General features: G+C 32.2%; 3 protein-coding genes and 1 pseudogene across 3 annotated transcripts; 3 read left to right on the forward strand and 1 right to left on the reverse strand.

Moving 5' to 3' along the window:
- The first annotated feature begins 2044 nt into the window (after positions 1 to 2044).
- On the forward strand, positions 2045 to 3139 carry LOC122587618 (F-box protein At2g27310-like). The gene is made up of 2 exons (XM_043759793.1): positions 2045 to 3003; positions 3115 to 3139. Exons 1-2 carry the CDS (start codon positions 2045 to 2047, stop codon positions 3137 to 3139), a joined length of 984 nt encoding a protein of 327 aa, XP_043615728.1.
- A 5026-nt stretch (positions 3140 to 8165) lies between these two features.
- LOC122587619 (F-box protein At2g27310-like) lies at positions 8166 to 9330 on the forward strand. The gene is made up of 2 exons (XM_043759794.1): positions 8166 to 8588; positions 8631 to 9330. The coding sequence occupies exons 1-2, from the start codon at positions 8203 to 8205 to the stop codon at positions 9196 to 9198; spliced, it is 954 nt and encodes a 317-aa protein (XP_043615729.1). The 5' UTR covers positions 8166 to 8202; the 3' UTR covers positions 9199 to 9330.
- A 2031-nt stretch (positions 9331 to 11361) lies between these two features.
- LOC122589395 (F-box protein At2g27310-like) lies at positions 11362 to 12354 on the forward strand. Its single transcript, XM_043761689.1, has 2 exons — positions 11362 to 12057; positions 12248 to 12354. The coding sequence occupies exons 1-2, from the start codon at positions 11449 to 11451 to the stop codon at positions 12257 to 12259; spliced, it is 621 nt and encodes a 206-aa protein (XP_043617624.1). The 5' UTR covers positions 11362 to 11448; the 3' UTR covers positions 12260 to 12354.
- Positions 12355 to 23402: 11048 nt separating this feature from the next.
- On the reverse strand, positions 23403 to 25308 carry LOC122587621 (annotated as a pseudogene).
- Positions 25309 to 25549: the final 241 nt, after the last annotated feature.

The following is a 25549-nucleotide window of genomic DNA, read 5'->3' on the forward strand; positions in this document are numbered from 1 at the left end:
GAAGAGTTAGCAGGGGATTAAGATAATATGTCAAATGACAAAATTACCCCTCCGTGCACTTTTTTTAGTTTTTAACAGATCATTGATCATTTTTGATCCAAGGGTTGAGATGTGACTATTGGATCTCAATAAATTTTTAAAGATGTAAGGGAATACAACTATATATATATATATATAAGGGATTAGTGCGCCAGAATGCAACAAACTATGTCCAAAAGGTTATAGTGTGCACGAACTAATGTTTTTTTCTTTTGTATAAAAATATTCAAATCATACAATGTGTATACGTGGCAGTCCGTATGAGCTGCTACATGTAAAAAAAATTTTTTTAAACAAGCCACATGTAAGATTTTTATTGGTCGGTCACAAAAAATTGTACGATATAACATTTTTTATTAAGTTTATGCATACGATAAAAAAAACTTTAGTTTGTGCACACTATAATATTTTGGGCATAGTTTGTTGCATTCCGGCATACTAAACCCTATATATAATTAGAGACTTAATTTAATTAGTATATCATCTAATATTAATTCTTTCTTTGCGGGTTTTGACATTTAGTTTATTATTTTTTCATTTAACAATTAACAGTTTGTAAAAAGTTATTATAATAAAGCCCGGGTATTACCCGGTTGATGATAAACTATACTTCATGAAAACAAGCGGACTTGGAGTTGAACGAACCTGGTAGTTGGTCACTTGGTCCCGCAAAATTAACTATGGGCCAACAAACTTTGCTGGTTAAGTTTCATTGGGCCAAACCCATGAAATTATCAGTAAGGCTATCACAGCTTGTTAGCCTATGTGTATGTTTTGTTAGGGTGTCTCATGTGTTGATACGGTGGTGAGCACATGTCGGGTCGACAATCTATTAATATTGAGTCATCTCTATAACTTCTAGTCCATTATTATGTATTCGGAAGAAAAAGAGGGTAAATACTTAAAAACCCTTCAGTCTCGTAGAGGAAATTTTCATATTAACTATAATACTGTCTGACAATGAGACCCATAAACCTTGGCTGCTTTTGCAGAAATTTAAACCTGGATGGTGTTCCCACCAAGTCACATTTTAAGGGGGCAGGTGGCCAACGAGCTGTAAAACCAGTACCCAGATGGTTCCATGATTATTATTTTGATGTATACCTTAATGAGAAAAGTTCATGTTATAACCATTTGAATTAATAGATACATGAGAGCTTCTTAATCATAACTTGAAAATAAGAATATGGTGAGAACACTTAAAAACCACATTTTGATGCATTAAAAATCCATAAAACTAACATAGTGTATAGGTAATTATCATTATTTAAGTGTTTAACAACACATTGGTCTGTCAAAATCGAGAAAATCATGTTTTTTGTTTTGTGCATCCAACAAAAAACGTGATTTTTTTGATTTCGACATATCAATGTGTTGTTAAACACTTAAATAATGTTAGTTATGCACTATGTTAGGGTAACACTCCGGTAAGGACAATTTTAAAATAAGAGCAGTGAGAATACTTAAAAACATCATTTTGATGAATTAAAACTCCATAAAACCAACATAGTGCATAACTAACATTATTTAAGTGTTTAACAACACATTCATCCGTCAAAATCGAAATAATCATGTTTTTTGTTTTGTGCATCCATCTTGGATGCATATTCATCAAAATGATGCATCCAACAAAAACATGATTTTTTCGATTTTGATAAATCAATGTTTTGTTAAACACTTAAATAATGATAATTAGTTATGCACTATGTCAGTTTTATGGACTTTTAATGCATCAAAATGACGATTTTAAGATGTTATCACCGTTCTTATTTTAAAACTGTTCTTATTTGATTGTCTCCATATATATATATATATATATCCCCACTAGCTAGCCAATAACTTGTCACGAAACCTAGGAGAATGACATAAGATTATTATTGATTATTATTTACTGCAATTGTTAGTGGCACTAAAGAAATACTTGTCTCGATGGTCCATACCCAAATATAAGTAAATAAGCTAGCTGCATTACCTGCATATCTTGGTTAATTAGTTTACTTGATCAATGGCAACAAATCTTGAAGATATCCAACAAGATATCATCCAAAAACACATCTTACCACGTCTTGATGGTCCATCTCTCTGGACCATCGCGACAACCACCGCATCATCAGCCCATCTACGATCCCTTTGTTTCAATCACAAGCTATGGGCCGATGTCTCCATGTCCACTTGGCCTTCTATAACCCACCCTCATGTTCATCAAATCATTTCCACCTTTCCTAAACGTCACCACTCTTTCTTTCAAGACTCTTTTCCTTCTTTAGTCACATATCCTCCCTCTAAATATTTGTCAAATTCTCATCATGAAAAAGACCATTCTTTGCCATCTGAACTCATCTCACTTGTCGATATACGCTACAAAGGCAACATTATTTACTCCACAGCCCACTTTACTAACACCACAAGTGATCATTTCTTGTCATCACCATTTCAGATTGTATTAAACGAATCAACACACGTACCCGAGAAGTTCAATGATCTGGAAATCTCAAACAATGAAGCTTCATTATCTCTTTTGAAAGAATCCGTGACACTAAACTGGATTATAATAAATCCTTCCTTGAAACGGGCAGGCAACCTATCGATTATCAAACCGGTTAGTGTAAGCAGATATGGGGTGTTTAATGAGATTGTTTTGAAATACATCATTGTTTTACCTGGATTAAATCCAAATGAGATGGTAAAATGTAAAATAAAATTGGTATTATTAGATGCTAATTATATGGAAGGAGATACGATTTTGCAAGTGAAGGAGGTTAGTCTAAAAGTACAAGATTTGGTTACCAGTAATTGTTTGAATGGTAAAGATTTTATGGTCATTACACAAAGAGCAATTATGGAGGAAAATAATGTTAGGAGGATTGTGATTGATGATGAGAGGAGATTAATGAGTTACATGCAACTCAAGAAGATCAAAAAAGATCAAAAGGATTTGGCAAGAAAGGGAGAAGAGAAAACAAAGTTTTTTACCAAAATAAAAAATGTCTGGATCTTGTCTTTCTTGTTTTGTTATTTTATTTACCTCTTTTGTTAGTAGGTATACTAACTTTAACATTCAACTTGTATGGACAGATTGTATATGCTTCTAGTTGTTTAGTATATATCAATATATGTTTTAAATATTGTTTTTAACAACCAAATGTTGATTAATTCACAAGTTTACAGCAAGATACCAAAGAACTTAATTAAGTTATAGCTGTCTACTAGACGTCTATAATCCACGAATAAAAAGAATCACGCTAGCTGTCTACTAGACGTCACCAATACGACACATACACTATGGAATTTAAAAAAAGTCTGGCCATCACCATATAAAACAAACAGTTTAAATCACCTGTTTGGAATTTTGCTGGTGATAAAAAGTCTTTGGCACCTACATTTCTTAATTAGGAGCTAGGAATATCTAGTTATTGCATCCTATTGGGAAGTTGTCTTCTGACCTCCATGGCAAATCTACATCTCAGGAAACAAAACATGGTCATTAAACTGGAAGTCACATGATTTCTTATTATTATATGATCTTCTTAGTAGGATGCGTACCTATTAATTATATGTATAATTGTATGATAACATGGTCACTTGGTAATTGTTTTCGTTTTCAGTTTTTTGACACCAAACATTTTAGGCTCTCAAATACAATAGCATGATACTAAAGGCCACATCAAATCTGTATTATATATATATGGAAAAATTGTATTCCACATCAACACACCAATACAATATCTAGTAGTATAGAAGACGACCAACTAGCATGATACTAAAGGCCAAGATACAAGAGAATAAATTTAATTTATGCGATTCCAAACAAAAACGGGGAAAAACTAGGAGCTAATGAGAATAAACTAGCAAAATTAAAACTCGACAAACAAAATAACACGAACAATCAAGAAAACTAGAAGTTCGATTTTTAATTCACTCATCCCGACTGATACTAGACTTTGCTTGTGTATATCGAAACCACAAGTAAGAGAAGTTGATAATGGCATTAACGAGCACAAAATCCCTTTTCTTAGACGGATTAAAAATAGCATCATTTCTAAACTTCCAAAGCTCCCACTAAACTAGAAGATTAGAGTTTGGTATGGTGTATTAAGAGGTAAGTAATGGGATTGATTATAATTGATGGTGCTTGGTTAGTTATTACCTAATTAATCATTGGCCACTAATGGTTAATAAACTATTCCCCACTAAATTGGGGGCATTGGACTAGTTAATCAAGTTATTAAACCACTTTCCCTCTTTCCCTAAATATTCTCACTTTCTCTCTTTCCCTAAAAATTAATACTTTTGGTTTTCCAAAACAACTTTTGGTTTTCCAAAATAGCTTTTGGAGGCCATTACTTTCCTACACAAATAATTTCCCTTCGCATTGCATGCAAATATATAGCTTCCATGCGCATAGATAATTAACTTCCCTCCACACATAATTAATTTCCAAGACTCTTGAAACTCATTTAACATGAGAGACTACATAATAGGCTTAATTTCCAAGACTCTTGAAACTCATTTAACATGAGAGACTACATAATAGGCTTTTCAAACTCATTTAACATAAGTAACTTTTAACATTACAGTTATTAAAACATTACAATTATTAAAAGGTATGGTGTAGTTTTATAATTGATTTCAAAAACTTAACTTTTATATTATATATAGATATAAATAGATAGATAGATGGTATCCTATAGTCAATTATGTAATTGCTTGAATTTCGTTTTATTAACTTTATCAAACTTTCCTAGTTTCCTTTGATCTTCTGTTTCAAAAGAAATTATCTATAAATGGAATAGCTACCTTACATATTTATGATGGCGGTACTGCCTTAGCAAAAATGCATGGATGAAGAATGGAGTTGATAACTTCAATTGATAACTTTTATTAAAAGTATAGGTATGGAGGCCAACTAGAGAGAATAATAATTTGGTGTATGTCGTGGAACAAAGATTATCGTTTTAAAACTGACTTGAAACCCGACACATCCGCATCAATAATATCCATCCATATCTTCACCACTTTATTATTATTATTATTATTATTATTATTATTATTATTATTATTATTATTATTATTATTATTTATTTATTTATTTATTTATTTTTAATTGAAACTTTACAAAAAAAAAATTACAATTATTATTATTATTATTATTCTTATTATTATTATTATTATTATTATATCACATCACGATTTTGACGGAAAACTCAGGATACAACGATAAGCACATACATCACGGAATTTACATAGGGTAACTAAATTGCATTTGATAACGACATTCAGGATCCGACAAAGTTCACAAAGCAAAGCAATAAACATAAATAGCTAAATAGTAAAAGCAATAAACATAAATAGCTAAATAAACACAACGTATAGAAGTTGCCATTACAAATTCAATCGTCTACTTTGATTGTTCAAAACAAACAACAGAAACTTTTGTTTAGTACAAAATAAGCACCATGTTAAGTATTTTCGTCACGACATCTTGAGCTTTGTAGATTGTTATCGCTGCACGTGCAGGTACTAGAATAGTGATACTTATAATTTACAAGACATGATAATTAACAAAGATAATAGTTGCGATTTCATTAGAGTCTAAAATTAACTTAATTTAATGCATTTTAGAGCCCTGAGTCACTCTATTAGAGCGTATATATAACTTTTAACAAAAACAATTACATATTTTATTGTCAAAACATAATCCAATAGCCAAATACCATTTTTGCCTTTTCCTATATACATGCTTAATTGTTTTTCTACCTTTTTCCGGTTTTCGCTTCAAGTAAAGACGTGTTTCACAATTTCCTTAATTATCTTTTGAAGTGTGTATAAAAACACTAAAATAGTACAAACTGAATTCGGTAAAACTTTTCAATCAAGATATTAAGGTGGTGTAAAAAAAAATAATAATAAAAAAAATTGAGTGGTGTTAATTACCTTTTGAAGTGTGTATATAAACACTAAAGTAGTACAAATTGACTTTGGTAAAACTTTTCAATCAAGATATTAAGGTGGTGTAAAAATTGAGTCGACCAGTATTGTATGTAAATATTAACACAAACTTTAAATATATATAAATTGATATTGTTTAAAATCCATCATCCACATTAAAACAAAACAACAATCATATAGCTAATTTATAAGTCAAACCTTAAATGAATACAAGTGATTAGTGCAAAATGGGAACGTATAGTTTTGTTTTTATGTTAAACTAGCTTATAACCGACGTAAAATGCGAAGAACCTTATAAAAATAGTTAAATTTGTATATATAAAAAGCTGAAAAATAAATTTCAAAATTATAAAAATCTAAGAGAAGACAAAATGCGCAGTAATGAAAAAAAAAAATATTCTTTGATTACGTTATTTATCTTGTATTTTAATCATGTTCTAAAGAAAAACCTCATCATATTAAATAATCAAAAATCCGTAAACTTGTAAAAAAAACCCTCATTAAAACATATATCAGAGTTTAAAAAAATCGTTTACAAGAGCGTTTCTCAGATTGCTTTGTTATTAAAATATTAGACATTTATTCGTTTGATCGCACTGAAAAGAGTGTTTCTCATGGTGCTTACAATCTATATTGCTTTCAATTTACATTATGAAAAAAAAAGTGAAAAGTTGCAAAAGGTCGAAATGTATGAGTGTTTGAAAAAAGGGATTAATCACGGGACGACTAACGTACTTTTTCATTTGTACACGGTTGCCCATTATATTTTTTTATCAATGGGTTTCACCAACAAACTTTTTTCCTTTTGTATACGGTTGACCATTATCTTTATACCTGCTTCTCCCTCGTCCACATTTCTTTCGTATCTGGTTCTCTCTCTTCAAAGAAAACCCAGATCTTCAAAAAAAACAAAAAAAAATCAACTAAATTTTATTAAATGTATAGTCTTTTAAGCCGCTGCTTCTCCATTTCTAACCAAAACCAGAACCAGATATGAAGAAATGTGGATGAGACAGAAGCAGACATGAAGATAATGGTCAACCGTGTAAAAAAGAAAAAAGTTTGTTCGTGAAACCTATGGATAAAAAAGTATAATGGGCAACCGTGTATAAATAGAAAGTACGTTAGTCGTTCCGTGATTAATCCCTTGAAAAAAATAATAGAAGTTGGAGGACTAAAATCGTATTTGACTAAAAGTCCAGTCAAAGATGATGTAAGCATTTCTTAGAGTGAAAAAATAAAAAATGAATTTCAATATAGGGTCATTTTTCATTTTTCTAATTTAAGAATCTCATTTAATATATATAAAAGATGGGAACATAATCAAGTTTTCTTTTTTAATAAACAAAACTAGCTGGTAGCTGTTGGCTGGAAGCTGTTAGCTGGTAGCTAAAGGTTAGAAGCTGGTAGATGTAACTGTAAGCTGGTAGCTGTAACTGATAAATGTATTTTTATGTTTGGTAAAGTAGCTGTAGCTTTTAATAAAATGTGTAAAATTACCATTATAGACATTATCAAAAGTTATTAAATCCTTGCTCAAATAATTATAAAGAACTTTTGATCATTTTCTGTTCAAAAAAATAATTATAAAGAAAAAAAAAAGTCAAAGTGTTTTTCACTTAAAAAAATATATATATTATGTTTTACCTTTTAATGTCAAAGTTGCTATTGGAACTTGAAACTTGAAGACTCTTTTCAAATGTTTTGCTCTCCAAAGCATTACCATGGCCCATAAGTATCCTCCCTATCATTTATATTATACAGTATTGGATTGGATATGTAAGGGTCCATCAAATATGTTATGACACCGTATAGTATTTGAGAACATTCGCAGGTCATTTATGTAATTAGTGTGTCAAAAGCCTCTAGCTAGTTTGAAACGCTAGACTAGTTAGCGTTTAGATATGCAGCTTTTTGATCAAATTTAAAAGCTTAAAGCTCTTTAATCAAACATAACTTTTTCAAAGGTATGAGCTTTTTCTTAAAAGCTTGAAGCTTGCAGCTCCTAAAAGCTTGTTGCCAAATATACCCAAAGTATGATTTGGTTGTTTTTTAAATCATATGGCAATAAAGAAAGAAATACTTGTATGGGTTATTGGAAAAGCCGATACCCATATATAAATAGACAAACTAGCCCATACATAGTTTATTTCCATTTCTTTTGAATGGTCTATAATTAGTTTACTCGTTTACTTAAAGTCTAAAACAGTATATATGGCTACAACTCTTGAAGATATCCATCAAGATATCATCCAAAAACACATCTTACCACGTCTCGAGACCATCACAACAGCCACCGCATCATCATCATCATCATCATCATCTTATCTACGATCCCTTTGTTCCGATGACGATCACAAGCTATGGACCGACGTTTCCCTGTCCACTTGGCCTTCTATAACCTGCCCTCGCGTTCATCAAATCATTTCCACATTTCCTAATGGTCACCGCTCTTTCTTTCAAGACTCTTTTCCTTCTTTATTCACATATAGTCCCTCTTATTTGCCAAATTCACCTGATCAAAAGAATAAAAATAAAATCAAGTTAACTAGGGTAAAACATTTACCAAAAAATATTTTGCATCAGAATGATCATCAATGGTTGACATCACCTAATCATCATAATTTGTAATCTGAACTGATCTCACTTGTCAATATTCGCTACAATGGCAACATCATTTACTCCAAAGCCCATTTCACTAACACCAAAAGTGATCATTTCTTATCATCACCATTTCAGATTGTATTTTTTTTTTCGAACGGCCACTTACCTGAGAAGTTTGAGGAGCTAGCATTCCTCAACGACGAAGAAACACTATCATTTTTGAAAGAATCTATGACACTAAATTGGATTATAATAAATCCTACTCAAAAACGGGCAGGCAACTTATCAACTATCAAACCGGTTAGTGTAAAATATGGTTGGGTGTCAAAAGAGATCAATTTGCAATATATTACTATTTTACCTAGATGTAATCCAAATGATGAGCTGGTAAAATGTAAAATACAATTGGTATTATTAGAGTCTAATATCGAAGGAGATGTGATTTTGCAAGTGAAGGAGGTTAGTCTAAAAGTACAAGATTTGGTTTCTAGTAATTGTTTGAATGGTAAAGATTTTATGGTGATTATACAAAGAGCAATTATGGAGGAAAATAATGTTAGGAGGATTGCGATTGATGATGAGAGGAGATTGATGAGTCACATGTAACTCAAGCAAATCAAAAAAGATCAACAAGATTTGGGAAAAAAGGAAGAAAAGAAAAAAAAGTTTGTTGCCAGGTTCAATCATGCCGGGCTGATGTCGTTGTTGTTTAGTTATTATATTTACCTTTTTTGTTCACTATGCGAGTCACATGTTCGAATTCCATCTCAAGCGTTGTTTCTAGCCAATATTCTTGGCGAGTGAGTTGAATTTACAGGGTGGATCGGGCGGAGGAGGGGATCGGGTAGGCCCATGGTATTCAATCCGGATACCCGTGGTCCGACCTTTCGCTGTTCTAAAAATATATATATATATATATATTAACTTTGGCATTCAACTTGTATAACAGACAATATATACTTCTTTTTGCTTAATATAAGTTATTGATAAATTTTGCCATTTCAAAACTTCTGAATTTGTTTTCTAGTTTGTAAACAATTTGCTGGCTATTACTTTTTTACATATATATTTTTTCCAATTTACATGCGTTGAATAGTTTAAAACTAGGTTATTTACGGTCTTGTTTATCTATATCACTGCGTAGTAATTTGTTTTGGAGAAAAAAAATGTTGGGAGCACAGTGAATGATGACATGAGGAGATTCAACGGTTTACGTAAAGAAATGAAGAGAGATAAACATTTTTTAAGTTGCTAAAAAACTTGAAAAAGAAAAAACAAAGCAAGAAGTTTAATTTATTGTGAAGATGAATTTATGTTGACCTCTTGGTTATGTTTGGTTTTTGTGTTGATTCTCACTGTCTAATAATGTACATTAGTTAGTAATTTGGTACTTATTTCTTTTTACTCGTATATATTTAAAACTCGATTTTATTTATCAAAAAATTCCCAATATATAAATTTTTAAAAAGGTGTGATCATTTATCTAGCTTGATTTAGATTTGTTTGCTGCAATTGTTTGTGAAATACTAAAAAAAAGAAATAGATTTATATACATAGACAAACCTTTGCTACAATATAGGATCAAATCGATTCTTCCACGTACACAAAATGTTCCTTTGAAATTGTAGATCTGTTTTTGTGACTGTCTTCATACAATTCAGGACAGCAAGCGGACTTAGAGTCGAACGAACTTGGTAGTTGGTCCTAGAAAATTAGTCGTGGGCCAAGTGGCCAACAAACTTTGCTAGTTAAGTTCATTGGGCCAAAGTGCCAAACCCACGAACTTGTCAATCAGGTCACACAATCTATATATGTGTTTGTTTCTTAGGTCACACAACCACCACATCAGCATTTAGCAGATTTTTTACACGATTCGTTCAATTTAACAGGTTACTTACATACAATGAACCAAAACAAAATTTCCGGTAACCGAAGATAAGTTACATACACACAGAGATTCTTTTCCCTAGAAAGAACTTTAGCAAGGTGTTAGAATCTAGAATACCGAGTACAGGATATAGCAAAAGCTATTTTAGAATACAACAAAAGACAGTCTAGACTCACTAGGAACAATAACTGTAAAAACAACAAAAAAAGATGAAAAAACTCATGTCGATTACATTCAAACGAGACATGAAAAAAATATCCACCTAACATATATCACATCATTAGTTTTCACTATATGATATTTTTGGGAGGGGATTCCCTTTACCAACTTGAGTCAAATGGATAAAATCTTGACCCTTAAATAAAAATCAAAGGCCAAAATTCAAATATCATCTTTAAATATTGACCTCAAGTTAATCCCTTCCCCATATTTTTAATATACTAGTCCTTCCGCTCCATTAAAAGTATTTCATTTTGAATTTTCAAAGTCCAACTATTCTAACTTTGACCTTAAATGATTTTGTTTACGTTAGATAATATCTGATGAAAGTTATATAAAGTGGTTGCGTTTTAAACGTGTTTTCATTGGTATAAATTTCATCAAATTTTATATAACACAAAAATATATATTTGAGGTCAAAGTTTATAAAAATAGACTTTGAGAATTTAAACTATGACATTTTTCATGGGTGGAGTATCATACAACACTTTCCGATAAATACAATATATATTCTTGAAAAAGTAACTCCCCACTAACTAGCCCACTAATTCTCACGAAAACAAGGAGAATGACATGTCATTACTATGATTGTTATTGAATCATATGGCAATAAAGAAATACTTGTCTAAGTTTTTGAAAATTCCCAGCCTATACCCATATATAAGTAAATAAGCTAGCTGCATATCTAGCAAGATACCATTCAAAAACACATCTTACCAAGGTTTTGAAAATTTTCAGCCTATACCCATATGTTATTGAATCATATGGCAACGATTCTTGAAGATATCCACCAAGATATCATTCAAAAACACATCTTACCACGTCTCGATGGTCCATCCCTTTGGACCATCGCGACAGCCACCGCATCATCAACCCATCTACGATCCCTTTGTATAGATCACAAGCTTTGGGCCGATGTCTCCATGTCCACTTGGCCTTCTATAACCCACCCTCATGTTCATCAAATCATTTCCACCTTTCCTAAATGTTACTACTCTTTCTTTCGAGACTCTTTTCCTTCTTTAGTCACATATCCTCCCTCTAAATATTTGTCAAATTCTCATCATGAAAAAGACCATTCTTTGCCATCTGAACTCATCTCACTTGTCGATATACGCTACAAAGGCAACATTATTTACTCCACAGCCCACTTTACTAACACCACAAGTGATCATTTCTTGTCATCACCATTTCAGATTGTATTAAACGAATCAACACACGTACCCGAGAAGTTCAATGATCTAGAAATCTCAAACAATGAAGCTTCATTATCTCTTTTGAAAGAATCCGTGACACTAAACTGGATTATAATAAATCCTTCCTTGAAACGGGCAGGCAACCTATCGATTATCAAACCGGTTAGTGTAAGCAGATATGGGGTGTTTAATGAGATTGTTTTGAAATACATCATTGTTTTACCTGGATTAAATCCAAATGAGATGGTAAAATGTAAAATAAAATTGGTATTATTAGATGCTAATTATATGGCAGGAGATACGATTTTTCAAGTGAAGGAGGTTAGTCTAAAATTACAAGACTTGGTTTCAGGTAATTGTTTGAATGGTAAGGATTTTTTGGTAATTACACAAAGAGCAATTTTGGAGGAAAATAATGTCAAGAGGAGTGTGATTGATAATGAGAGAAGACTGAGGAGTTACATGCAACTCAAGAAAATCAAGAAAAATCAAAAGGATTTGGCAAGAAAGGAAGAAGAGGAAACAAAGTTTGTTACTAAAATAAAAAATGTCGGGCTCTTGTCTTTCTTGTTTTGTTATTATATTTACCTCTTTTGTTGGTTAGTAAATTTACTTTAACATTCAACTTATATATACAGATTATATATATGCTTCTAGTTGTTTAGTACGGATCGAGTATATATCAATATATGTTTTTAACGAGAATTTTACACCCGCGTGTTGCGACCGGATGTTACATATAGTTCAAGGTTGTCACATAAGGCTTGAGTCGACAACTTCTTTTGCTTATAGAACCAAATCTGAAGTTATGACCCTAGCCGATATGTAGCTAATGTGGCATACCTTCAATTCCAATATTTTGAAATTCATTCCCCATATTATTTCGATCATGTGGTAAATGAGGAGCATAAGTCTACGTACTGCTCGTCGACAACAAAACGATAATAGTAAACTCCGACATTTAGTACCTTAAACGATAGAGAAATCATAGTTCGTACCCTTTAATAAATCCCTGATGAAACACGAGATTCAATAATATATAGCCATCAAGCTACCAGAAAAATTAAAATTGGCAAAACGAGTAGTTCAAAAGGGTTAGGTAATAGGTCAAAAGGGATAAGTGCCCCAAAATGTAACTAAGTATGGCTAAATGTCTATTGTAGGAACCAACTATCAGTTTTGGATATTGTATGGAAGTAACTTGGTAAAAGAGTCTAAAACATTAAAAAGTGACATGTTCCATCATTAGCCGGTAAATACTCTATTTTCTTTTAATTATTTCCGACGTTGAATATGTGAGCGGACAAATAACAACAAAAACTAACTTACATATAAAAACAAACGTTGGATCAGTTTCTCATTTCACACACTTTTACACACACACACACACACTTTTACACGCACACGACAATTCCAAACCAAAGCCACACATACAACATATATACGAAATCCAAAATTCGTCTTCGATCGATGTCTACTTAACTCTTCCACTGCTATATCAAGGTATTTCCTTCATTTATCTACAAGTAATTCATGTTTTGTAGCAGGTATAGAAAGGGGGAAAACCAAAAACCCTAATTTTTCATTTTTTCAATTTTTTCAATTTTATTGCAATTGCTTTCTATGTCAGAATATGCAAGATTCAATTCCTCATATATTCTTTGACCGCAAATACTAAGTATCTTTGGGAAGGCTGTTAAAAGTAAGTGTCATCTCTTGAATACTACTAACAGTTAATAAAATGTGATAGCTTGGTTCATTGTACAGGAATGCAAGATGAATAAAGGGGTATTATACATAGGATAAGTATTGTTGTATTGCTGCTTGTGTATATTTGCTACAAGAGATGCGGAATAGAAGACAATTCAAAATTGTTGAGTTGTGTAAAGGAAAGCTGTAACATCCGCAAATTTTGACCTTTTGAATTTTATGCAAAATGCTTAGTAAATTTAAATAAAGAATGATTTAGCTCCATTGAGATTAAATGATGGGCAAAACGTTTAATGGGTCATTTGACCACTCGTTGGACGGTATGATTTTAGACGACAAAAAGGGGCAACGATTTATTTGAGCTAGTAGTGTGTGAAGAGGGTCAACCCATGACCCAAGACCCGTGACCCAACCCCATCCCCCTTATTCCCCTCCAACCTCCACCACCCCTTTCATTTCCCCATCTCTTTCTCTCTTTATCTTTCTCTCAAGAACACACACACACACAATCTCACTCTCTCTCTCTAAATTCTCTTCATCAATTAGTGTATCTCAAGCTAGATTAATGCAAGATTAAGTTTCATCACCATCTCATCTTCATCATATCAAAAATTCGGGTTTTGAAGTCCAAGGATTCTCCCATTCGGGTCAAATTCGGGTTTGAGCACGAGGTGAAGGTTTTGGTAAGTTAAATTCATCCCATAGTTATCATTTCATGCTTATTTACATATTTCTAGTCATTTTGATGGACATTGGGTCAAATTGCAAGTCAAAAACGAAATGGGTCGAAATTAGGGTTACAAAGTGGGTAAATTAGGTTAAATTCGGATTTAAGCATGGAATTGTTGTTATGGATTGAGTTTTGAAGTGGGTTGTGTCTAATTTCGCTTATACAAGCTTCAAAATGGTCAAAAACGAGTTTGGGGTCGATTTTGAGGTGAAGACCCGTTTGAGCAAGAACATGCCCAGATGTGCCACATTAATAATGCATGTGCCACAGTTTTTGTGTAAAGTCCGAACAGAGCTAAATATGTTCCACATGCATTTATGCATGTGCCACATATTTGCCCAAAAACCTGAAAAAGCTAAATATGTGCCACATGCATTTCCTACGTGCCACATATTTGCTAGTTATGTATATTTTGTGTTTTAAAGTGTCTAATCTTTAGTTGCTTAACCCAAATTCATTTTTACATCTTAATGATCCATAACAAGGCGTGTGTAACACTTTGATTTCTCCGTCAAAAGTGAGTGTCAAACCTCAACTAGTGTTCGACCAAAACTTTTATATCTTTAACCAAATGTTCTAGACTCATCTTATAAACCATGTTTGGGGTTGTGGCATAGTGTATGATAAAATGTGATGATAATATGTTGATGTAATAGGGTTGTGATCGTTGTGCTCCTCACTCACCCGCTTAAGCTCATTCTAACGACATCTAAGGCTAAGGTGAGTTCCGTAGCTCCCTACTCGCTTGAGATTCGGGCTGGAAAGTGTACAACTACTTGTTAGTCGTTTGATTGTCTGATTGACTTACTTGACAGTTTATCCATTACTTGGTTGGTTTTGCGCATGGTTGTGATATCATGATTAGTTAGGATAGTTGTGCCTACATGGAAGTCGGTTATGCTTCTCAAAGGGTTTTAGATGTGGTGGGAAGGTTGCGGGTGACCCTGTATACAAGCATCTAGAACTTGATGAAAGTAAAATCCTCCGAAGTGTAGGTACGTGTTGTGTAGTGGAATGGATGGATATTGGATTGTGTTGGAATGGACATATACGTATTGTTACTCATGATTTACGCGCTTTACACGCAACGTATACTTATTTATGCGCTTTACACGCAAAGCATACTTATTTATGCGCTTTACACGCAAAGCATACTTATTTATGCGCTTTACACGCAACGTATATTATTTATGCGCTTTACACGCAACGTATACTTATTTATGCGCTTTACACGCAAAGTATACTTATTTATGCGCTTTACACGCAACGTATATTATTTATGCGCTTTAAATGCAACGTATACTTATTTATGCGCTTTACACGCAAAGTATACTTATTTATGCGCTTTACACGCAACGTTTATTATTTATGCGCTTTACACGCAACGTACTTATTTATGCGCTTTACACGCAAAATATACTTATTTATGCGATTTACACGCAATGTATACCTATTTATGCGCTTTACACGCTGCGTATACTTATATATGCGCTCTACACGCAATGTATACTTATTTACGTGCTTTACACGTAAGCTCACTTATCTATGCGAATTACACACATGCAAACCCTTTACGTGACATGGTTGGCTTACATTTGATATTCATCATGGCACATGCATACATACGATACGTGACTTGGACATTTACATCACTTGTGCTCATTTATTACACGTAACTATTTTTTGCCATATGGTCTTATTGTGATTAGACATTGTGACTATCGACAATGGTTCCTTGTGAACCATTTTTACGAACTCACCAACCTCGTGTTGACTTGTTTAGTACACTTTTCAGGTAATCAGGTGAACCCAAGACAAGATGTATGATTTGATAGATTGTTGGACCCGGACTTAGACTTACATGGATCAAGGATTCACATGCCCTTCTTTTGCATTATGCTTAGGATCGATCGCCATCTTTTAGATTGTTTTGTAAACTTGTGATGGCTACTGGCTCCTTATGCATTTTGTGTTTGTACTTGTCTTAAACTTATTGAATTCATCGAATTCATTTATTTTCATTTAGTTGCCTACGATAATTCCATCATGTGCTATTTAATTTCCGTAATATTCCGGGCCGTAGTTCGGGGTGTTACAAAAGCAAGTAGACCCGATTCTTACAGTTATCAGATACAGGAGTACGAGATTACAGTTTCAGTCGCCACCACTTCACATATTCCACGTCGAAAATAATTGAAAAGAAAATAGAGTATTTACTGGCTAATGATGGAATAAGTCACTTTTTAATGTTTTATACTCTTTTACCAAGTTACTTTCATACAATATCCAAAACTGATAGTTGATTCCTACAATAGACATTTGACCATACTTAGTTACATTTCCATGCACTTAAGTAGTTACCGGCTAATGATGGAACATGTCACTTTTTAATGTTTTAGACTCTTTTACCAAGTTACTTCTATACAATATCCAAAACTAATAGTTGGTTTCTACAATAGACATTTGACCATACTTAGTTACATTTCGAGGCACTTATCCCTAGGTTAAAACGGTTATTTTGGACATATAAGGTGGATGCAAAACACTTTTTTTTTTTTTACCAATTTACTTATTAGCAGATTTATATTGTTTTACTGCTTTGACACCTCTAACAAAACTATATATAACAGGGAGGTAGCAAGGCTTTGCCACCAGCCCACCATGAATCCAATTGATAGCTATCGGTATTCTCTTTTCGTGATATACAGATCTACATTTCTTTTCGTGATAACAGAAATGTCAAATGGGTCAAGATCATTGAACTTATTGTTGAACAAAATCAAAACAAAGTTTGGGCGTACAACGATGACTTATCAACTATTATAACTATTCAACTTCAGTTGTTGGTGACAATAGATTTCACTAATGTAGAAAAAACAGATGTCAAGAAAAACAACATACTGTATCTAGAAACTTGACAAATTTTTTTGCCAAAAGTGATGGACTTTTTTGGTGTACGTGTTCATTTGCATAGCTTGCTTTAAAGCCGCCTCCATGGTATTTGAGTGCGTCAAGTAGCAATGTAAAGATTTTGAATCAAATATAGATCAGAGAAAATGACAAAAACTAACTACAAATTCAGGTCTTTTTGTGCAGTAAATTAAGCTAAAATCAAAATATATATAGATACACGCCAATTAACATGAATGTGTAGTCCACCACATCTTTATAATTAAAACCATATAGCAATCAAGTAATGAAAAAATAATAATTAGCAAATCGATAATACCTCAACAATTGCAAAAGTAGAATGACGAAAGTGAATGACCTGTTCCTGGTTAAAAAACCCCCAAACATAGTAGCATTTAATTGATTATTTTTGCCGCCCAAAAAAATTAGGACTTTGAAAGAAAGCAACAACTCCTAGTTGGTTGATGATTGCACTGATGATATTGCTAACAATTTGATTTAAGAAGGGGTTATGATAACCAAAGGGAGGAACAAGTGAATGGGGGAATCAATATTTCCGTGGTTTTTTTTTTTTAAATTCCATAAAAAGGTAACATATTTACATGAAATTCCTATTAAAGGTAACCTATTTTGTTTTCGTCTATTTAAAAAATCTTATTTTCAAAAAATTCCTAATAAAAGGTATATCGTTAGTTTTTGACAGACGGAGCTCGTTAAGTGTCATGTCACCGATGTCATGTCATCAGTTTTGATGACTTTGACTCACCTCATGGCATCGGTGATGTGGCATCGGTGATGTGGCACTTAACGAGCTCCGTCTGTCAAAAACTAACGATATACTCTTTATTAGGAATTTTTTGAAAATAGGATAAAGACGAAAACAAAATAGGTTACCTTTAATAGGAATTTCGTGTAAATAGGTTAACTTTTTTTGGAATAAACCCTTTTTTTCCGACATAAATTAACTGTTTGCAAGGTTGTACCAGCTGTTAATGGAAGTGTACCTCCTTGCTATAGTAACTGTTTTTTTTTTCAATTTTGACTTTAATTTACATTTTTTGTTTTCTATTACAAATTTACATTTTTTACCCATTAATTTTAATATAATAAATAAATAATAATAGCTGATATATATCTGATAGAATAATAGTTAATACTTATCCAATAGAATATTAACGGATATATATCAAATATAATAATAATTAATATATATCCAATAATATGCTCTATCGATCTCTACTACATTATAAAGTACAAACATGCTAACCGCACAATGCGGCGGTAATGGTGGGGAATACGGTCTAGCGGTGTCGGTGATGATACTATTCGTGGTAATGGCTGTGTCAAGTGGTATAGATTGATGTAATTGTGATAGTGGAAATTTTTAAAAGATAAGGGCTTAAAGTGTTAATTATTAAAAATAAAGGTTTAGAGTGTAAATTAATTCATTATAGGCTAAACTTAAAAAGTCAAGGGCAATTATGGTAATTCAAAGGTAAAATTACCTAAAATAGAATTGAGGTTTTTCTTTATAAGAGAATATATATATATATATATATAGATATAGATTTACTCCATCTATTTTTTCAACTTTAAGTAATTAAAAAACCCAAAATACCCCTGTCACTTATTCATGAAAAAAACTTAACCACTCATTTTTCTTTCTCTCCTCAAATCTTAACCACTCATTTTTCTCTCTCCTCTATAAATCATTTTATTTCCCTAGATAATTCAAAATCTTTTATCTCAAAAACTGTACATCGATAAACTATAAAACTTATATGGGTATTCTTAAAATTTCATGTTCTTTCATTAGATAGGTCATTCGATATACTTTTGACGAATTGTTAAATCCGAAGGCGAAGCCTGTACAGCTAAGGCATTTTGCTATAACACTCTATGACCTATCACCTCCTATGACCTATCAACTTCACCATCTCACCGCCACAACGCGGGAGTACTTTCTCTCGTCATATCAATATATCTTTCTTTTAAAGATAAAATATTATTTCCTATAGTGTAAAATTAGAATGTAATACAATATGTGTAACAATAAAGCAAATAAAATAATAGTGACCTATTATGATCTATTTAATGTTCAAATATCACTAAATATGTCACAATTTACAACTTAGATGGACATATTATATTTTGTAATCTTCAAATATCGTTAAGTATGTCAAAGTAAATAACATCGATGAACATTGTTTTAATATTTCAATATAAAACTTAAAGTGTTGATATATAGATCAAGTTTTTATTATTCAAAATAGTATGGAGTATTAAGTTTTAAATTATAATAAATTAGCATTCAATGTCAATAACGTTCTAAGCCTCGTGTATTAGTTTTAAATTATAATAAATTAGCATCCAATGTTAATAACGCTCTAAGCCTCGTATATTAGACACGAGCCTAAAATCTAGTTATAGTATTATTTTTAATAGCCAAATTTTTAATAATTTACAAGTTTGCAGCAAGATACCGAAGAACTTAAGCTAATGGGCCATGTCTGCCACATAATCCACGAATAAAAAGAATCACACTAGCTAATGTCTACTAGACGTCCACCAATACGACACATACACTATGGATTTAGATACATCCCTTTTTAAAAGGGAGGTATATTCATATTACAATTTTTGATAAATATATCATAACATACAGATTTTACAGCTGATTATACAAATTAATGATACGAAGTTATAGTAAAATTATCAAAAGATGTAGTATTAATATCAATTCTTTTTAAAAAAAAGTGTGGCATTACATATGAGCTTAATTATTAAAGTGCTTGAACATCACCATACAAAACAAACAGTTTAAATCACCTGTTTGGAATTTTGCTGGTGATTATAAGTCTTTCGCACCTTTCCTACGAGGAATATCTAGTATTGCATCCAATTGGAAACTTGTCTTCTGAGTTCTGACCTCCATGGCAAATCTACAATCTCAGGACAGAAAACATGGTCATTACACTCGAAGTAGTTACATGATTTCATATTATTATATGATGTTTTTACTAGGATGTACCGATTAATTATACGTATAATTGTATGAAAACATGGTCACTTGTTAATTGTTTTTGTTTTCAGTGTTTTGACACCAAGCATTTTGGGTTCTGAAACAACTTACTTTAATACACTTATTGTTTTACTTCTAAAGATTTGCTTTTGACTATTTTCTTTCGTTTTGTGATATATATATATATATATATATGGGAAAGAGAATATGAGTCTATTAGACATTTAAGTTGGGTGAAAAATTTCTCAGATAACTTTTTTTAAACCATAAAAATCATGAGGATCAAACATTTATTCAAAATATTAAAAAATTGGTATGTAAGGGATTTTTCACCCAAGTTAGGAAACCGATTTTTCGGAACCGGTTTTTTTGTCCATGTCTATCTTTACCTACTTTGTTCCTGAGTATAAACTTGGGCCACAGTCTATACTTTTCATAAAAACCGGGCCTTATGTCAGGCTTGGGCTAGCCCATAAACCCGAAAAAGTACATTTGTAATTCTTATAAATTTATGTCTCATTATTATCATACGTACGGTCTTAAATTGATTTAGTTAAAAACTAGTTTATTTTACCCGCACGTTGCTGCGGCATATATATTTTACACGGTAAAGTTTTGGACCCAAATTTATGTCGATATTTGAACCCAAACTTTAAAAAAGACAACTAAGTGTGTAGTAATAACAATAATATTTTTTAAAAAGGAATAATAAGATGTATAGGCACATAAACAATAACTATATTAATATTTTAAAGCTTACATGAACGTTAGATGTAACGATGATGAAAGTTGTTATATATTAAAAACGTTATATATATAAAAAGATTAATGAGAATAATCAAAGATCAAATGTTTGATGGTAAAACCGTAACTGTGTGAAAGTTGTTTTAAGAAAACATGAGAACCTAAAAGTTTATTGTCGAAAAAATGAAACCGAAAACTTTGATGTGAGTTAAAAGTTAAAAGATAAAAACTTTCCTTAGAAAAAGACAACAAAACATGTATCAATTACATTGAGAAAAAATTGTAATAGAATAATAAAAAGTATAAAAATATAAACAATAATTATATATATGTTTTAAATATTACATGAACGTGAGACGTGACGATAATAAAAGTTATTATATATTGAAAACGTTATATATATAAAAAGACGGATGAAAATTATCAAAAACTAAAAAGTTTATAAATAAAACCGTAAGTGTGTGAAAGTTGTTTGATAAAAACGTGAGAACTTAAAAGTTTAGTGTAAAAAAATAAAAATGAAAACTTTGATGTGGGGTTAAAATTAAAAGATAGAAACTTTAATAGGTTAAAATGAAAATTAATAAATATTAGTATGTGCTATAAGAATTTGTACATGCTTAAAGAACTTGTACATGTCATATAACTTTTTAGCATATATATAATATAATGAGAAGATATACATGGAATGTATGTATATGTATCTGACTTTGTTAATAAAGAGTCGATCTTACGTATGATGATTCGAAACTACCTAGAACTCTTTTACTAGATGGCTCGCCGACTTCACTATCTTTGTTAATTGGTTGTGAAGGTTTGGAACATGTTGGTGCTCTTCAATTGTTAAATCACGTGCTCAATGCCCTTGAGCTTAAACTATATTAGTTGAAGAATTAGCCACTCATGGAAGCAATTAAATGAGACCAGGCAACTTCCACTATATTAGTTGAAGAATTAGCCACCCACTCAAGAAGAAAGAGATTCACCTCGATCAGCTCCTCCTAGTCAAACAAGAGAAAACCGCACCATGATTATCATCATGCTTTGCTCCAGTTTCCAAACTCGTTACATGGTGATCTAAAAGAGGAACTTTATTACATGAAGATTCCTCAAGGTTTCTTAAAGAAAAACGACACGAAAGTATGTCGCCCCAAGAAGTCTCTTTACCGCTTAAAAAAAGTGTCTCGAAACTAGTACCAAAAATTTACTGCCACTCTAATTGATTTCGGTTTGAAACAGTCCAAAGCCAACTATTATTCCCTATCCACTTGCAAATCTCTTGGTAGCTTTGTTGTTATTCTCGATTATGTGGACAACGTGATCATCATTGGTGATCATATCGACAAAAATCTAGAAATTAAAAGTTACCTTCATGAGCAGTGACGGATCTTACAAGTTTTAACTGTGGGGGTTAGGAACTTTTTTTTTTATTTTTATCATCATTATGTTCCAAGTATTATATTATGATTATGCAATACATTAAATTGGCTCGGGTCAAACAAAAATAACACTAATAATCTAAGTTTTCCATTCAAATTATCAATACATAGTTTCTAACCAACAAAAACTACAAAGACTTACTAAAATACCAAGAGAAAAGACGTTGACTAATTGAATTATGGGTTATAAAACAAAAAAGGTAATTTTCTTTTGCCGGAACCTAAAACTCAAAAACAGGAGGAAGATCTTGTTACGTGGATTGTGAATAGTGGCTAAAACATAGATTTATGAATGGACCAAGTGAATAGTGGGTTATAAAACTAAAAAGGTAAATTTTATTGGACTATTAAATGTATTAAATATATCGAAAGTTGTTAAAAAAAAAAATCTTTGGGGACCGACTTAATAGATATAATTTTTTTTGGACGAAATACGGATATCTTAGAGAAAAAACTGCGGTGGCCAGGGCCCCCACGGGTCCCCAAAGAGAACTGCCCCTGTTCATGAGAAGTTCACTATCAAGGAACTTGGATCGTTAAAACGTTTTTGGAAACCGGGATAGCTAGAACAACTGAAGGCATGGTCTTAACTCAACGAAAGTATATTCTTGACATTCTTGACGATAAAGGCTTAACTGGATGTCGCCCCTTTTCCTTCTTCATTGAACAAAACTTGAAACTTAATGATGTGAAAGTGACAAAACTAATGCAACTCAATATCGTTGTCTCATTGGGCGGTTGTTATGTTTACAAGCCACATGACAGGATATTGCCTATTCGGTTAATGTGTTGAGCCACATGTACTTACATGCTTTTTTAAAACGCAGTTTTGAAAACGTAAAATATATTTTGAAAAAGCAATACCAAACACACCCTAATTAATTAACAAGTAGTTTAAACACTAACCTATTATTTTAGAGAATCGACCAAATAAACTGACATGTGGGTGGCACATGCAAACTTGAGTCATTTCTCATCACACCGAAGCCGACCCCAAGCCGGGTGGTCTAAATAATACGGAGTATAAATAGAAAACAATAAACGAGACTAGCCGACTAGATCGTGGTCCAAAAGTCTTATAAAGACAAAAGGTTCTTTATTCCGTATCTTACATCTTGGCCATCAAATAGACACCGATGCTATCCAATAAAGCGCCACGACGACCATAAATTCCTGCAAAAGAACCACTGTCCCATTGTACTGAAAAAGGTGTCCCTCGTTTTTCACCAAAGGCCCATGAGTTCTTTTGTTTGTCACAAATGACATTGATGTAATAACCGTGTGACCTGGAAAAGCTCCCTTTGATACCCCAACTGTTCCAACGATGCCAATAATTTCTTCGTCTGAGTCAAATGTTATCTGTGGTAGAAGATCGAAGAAATATATCACAAACTAGATAAATACTAAAAACAAGTCAAGGAGATAGATAGTCCATTTAAAAAATAATTAATGTTGTATTATATCAACTGTAAAACTTTTATCACTAAAGTGATTTTATGTTGTGTAAAGATTTTTTTATATATAATTACAGTTGATATTTGAAAATTTGATATTCCTGCCAACATATTAGCCAATTTATTAAAGTTTTCTTTCATTTGTTTTTCATGTTGGTGAAGCTAGCAAAGGTCTCCTATGGTTATCAATTACCATATAATGATACGGAGTTTAATTGTACTAATCATCATTGTGGTTTATACATTTTAGTGGTTTTCATCCCTCAAAGTTATTTTTAGTGGATTTCGTCGTTCATCTTTGATTTTTTAGCATCTTATATCCTTTTGAAGGATGAAAACCACGAAAAATGTGTAAGATTACATCCCTCGAAAGGATATAATTCACTAAAAAAAATATAGATGAAAGACGAAATTCATTAAAATTAACTTTGAAGGATGAAAACCAACAAAATGTATAAACCGTAAGGATCATTTGTGCAATTAACTCTAATGATATGCATAGTAATGTTTGTAAAACACGAGCGGATAGACCAATTAACATTGCCGAAAATGCTAACTAAACGAGCATAATGGTCATGTGAGTTAACTTTTTGAGTAAGAAAGACTTTACCACGGAACGTTTCTCTCCACCATGCCAACCACCGATTCTTTTAGATTTGTATCTTAACCCTTTATGTTGTGCAGAGAAAACTAGAGAACATATATTATTGTCATGATCAATGGTTATCCCATTCAGATGATGATTTCTCTCAAGTTCATGAGACCAAATTTCTCCTGGGAGAGGATTTCCCCATGTTCCAACCTTCATGATTTCATTATCAGCTTTCAAATAGACGCCGATGCTATCAATAAAATCACTAGAAAGGCCATAAAAACCAACTAAGGAGCCATTTTCCCATGGTATAGAGAAAACACACTCTGTTTCTCGACCAAAAGGTCCATGAGTTGTCTTGTTCGTTTCAAAAGTAAGGGATGAAATAACTGTATTACCACCTTGGGTACCAATGGTTCCTTTAATATCAATAATTTCCTCGTCAGCGTCAAGCATAACCTGGATATAAAATAAACGCCTAACATTATGTATGTAAATTAAAAAGTATCTATACATTAGCAAAGTTAAGATATGCTAACCTCGGAAATAATGTCTCCCCCAACTGAACCACCAACCTTGTTTGAAGTGTGAAGGATATCTTTATATTGAGTGGTGAACATAAGGGAGTATATTACATCACCATGATCGATGGTTATTTTTTGTAGCTTGTGATTTGGCTCCAGTTCAAAAGACCATTGCTCACTATCTAAACTCACACTTTGCTTTCCCCAAGTTCCTACCCGAATACGTGTTACGGAATTGTTGCATGCCTTGAACAAGGGTAGAACGAAAGATAGAAATCGAGTTAACATAATGTCATAATAACATACCAATACAACAAAAGTAAGATATACTGTATATAACAACTTTGAGATGTGAATAGAACAAAAAATTAAAAAGTGCATCCAATTTTATAAATAGTAATAATCATACAAATTAAATTACAGAACACATGTGTAGTAAGTAATGTTTCATGTTTGTCAGTCCTGAGGAATTAAATGGGAAATAATAACTTTAATTGGTTACGGGATAAAGATGATTGTATAGAAACAG

The sequence above is a fragment of the Erigeron canadensis genome, chromosome 2 (genome assembly GCF_010389155.1).
Source record: "Erigeron canadensis isolate Cc75 chromosome 2, C_canadensis_v1, whole genome shotgun sequence".
Lineage (NCBI taxonomy): Eukaryota > Viridiplantae > Streptophyta > Magnoliopsida > Asterales > Asteraceae > Erigeron > Erigeron canadensis.

What these genes read in the sequence shown, in the direction of transcription:
- LOC122589395 (XM_043761689.1), top strand. Translation starts at nt 11,449, where the DNA reads ATGTTATTGAATCATATGGCAACGATTCTTGAAGATATCCACCAAGAT.
- LOC122587619 (XM_043759794.1), top strand. Translation starts at nt 8,203, where the DNA reads ATGGCTACAACTCTTGAAGATATCCATCAAGATATCATCCAAAAACAC. An exon ending in CATCAGAATGATCATCAATG is followed by an intron (nt 8,589 to 8,630) that starts GTTGACATCACC and finishes ATCTGAACTGAT; the next exon opens with CTCACTTGTCAATATTCGCT.
- LOC122587618 (XM_043759793.1), top strand. Translation starts at nt 2,045, where the DNA reads ATGGCAACAAATCTTGAAGATATCCAACAAGATATCATCCAAAAACAC. An exon ending in AAGGGAGAAGAGAAAACAAA is followed by an intron (nt 3,004 to 3,114) that starts GTTTTTTACCAA and finishes TTGTATGGACAG; the next exon opens with ATTGTATATGCTTCTAGTTG.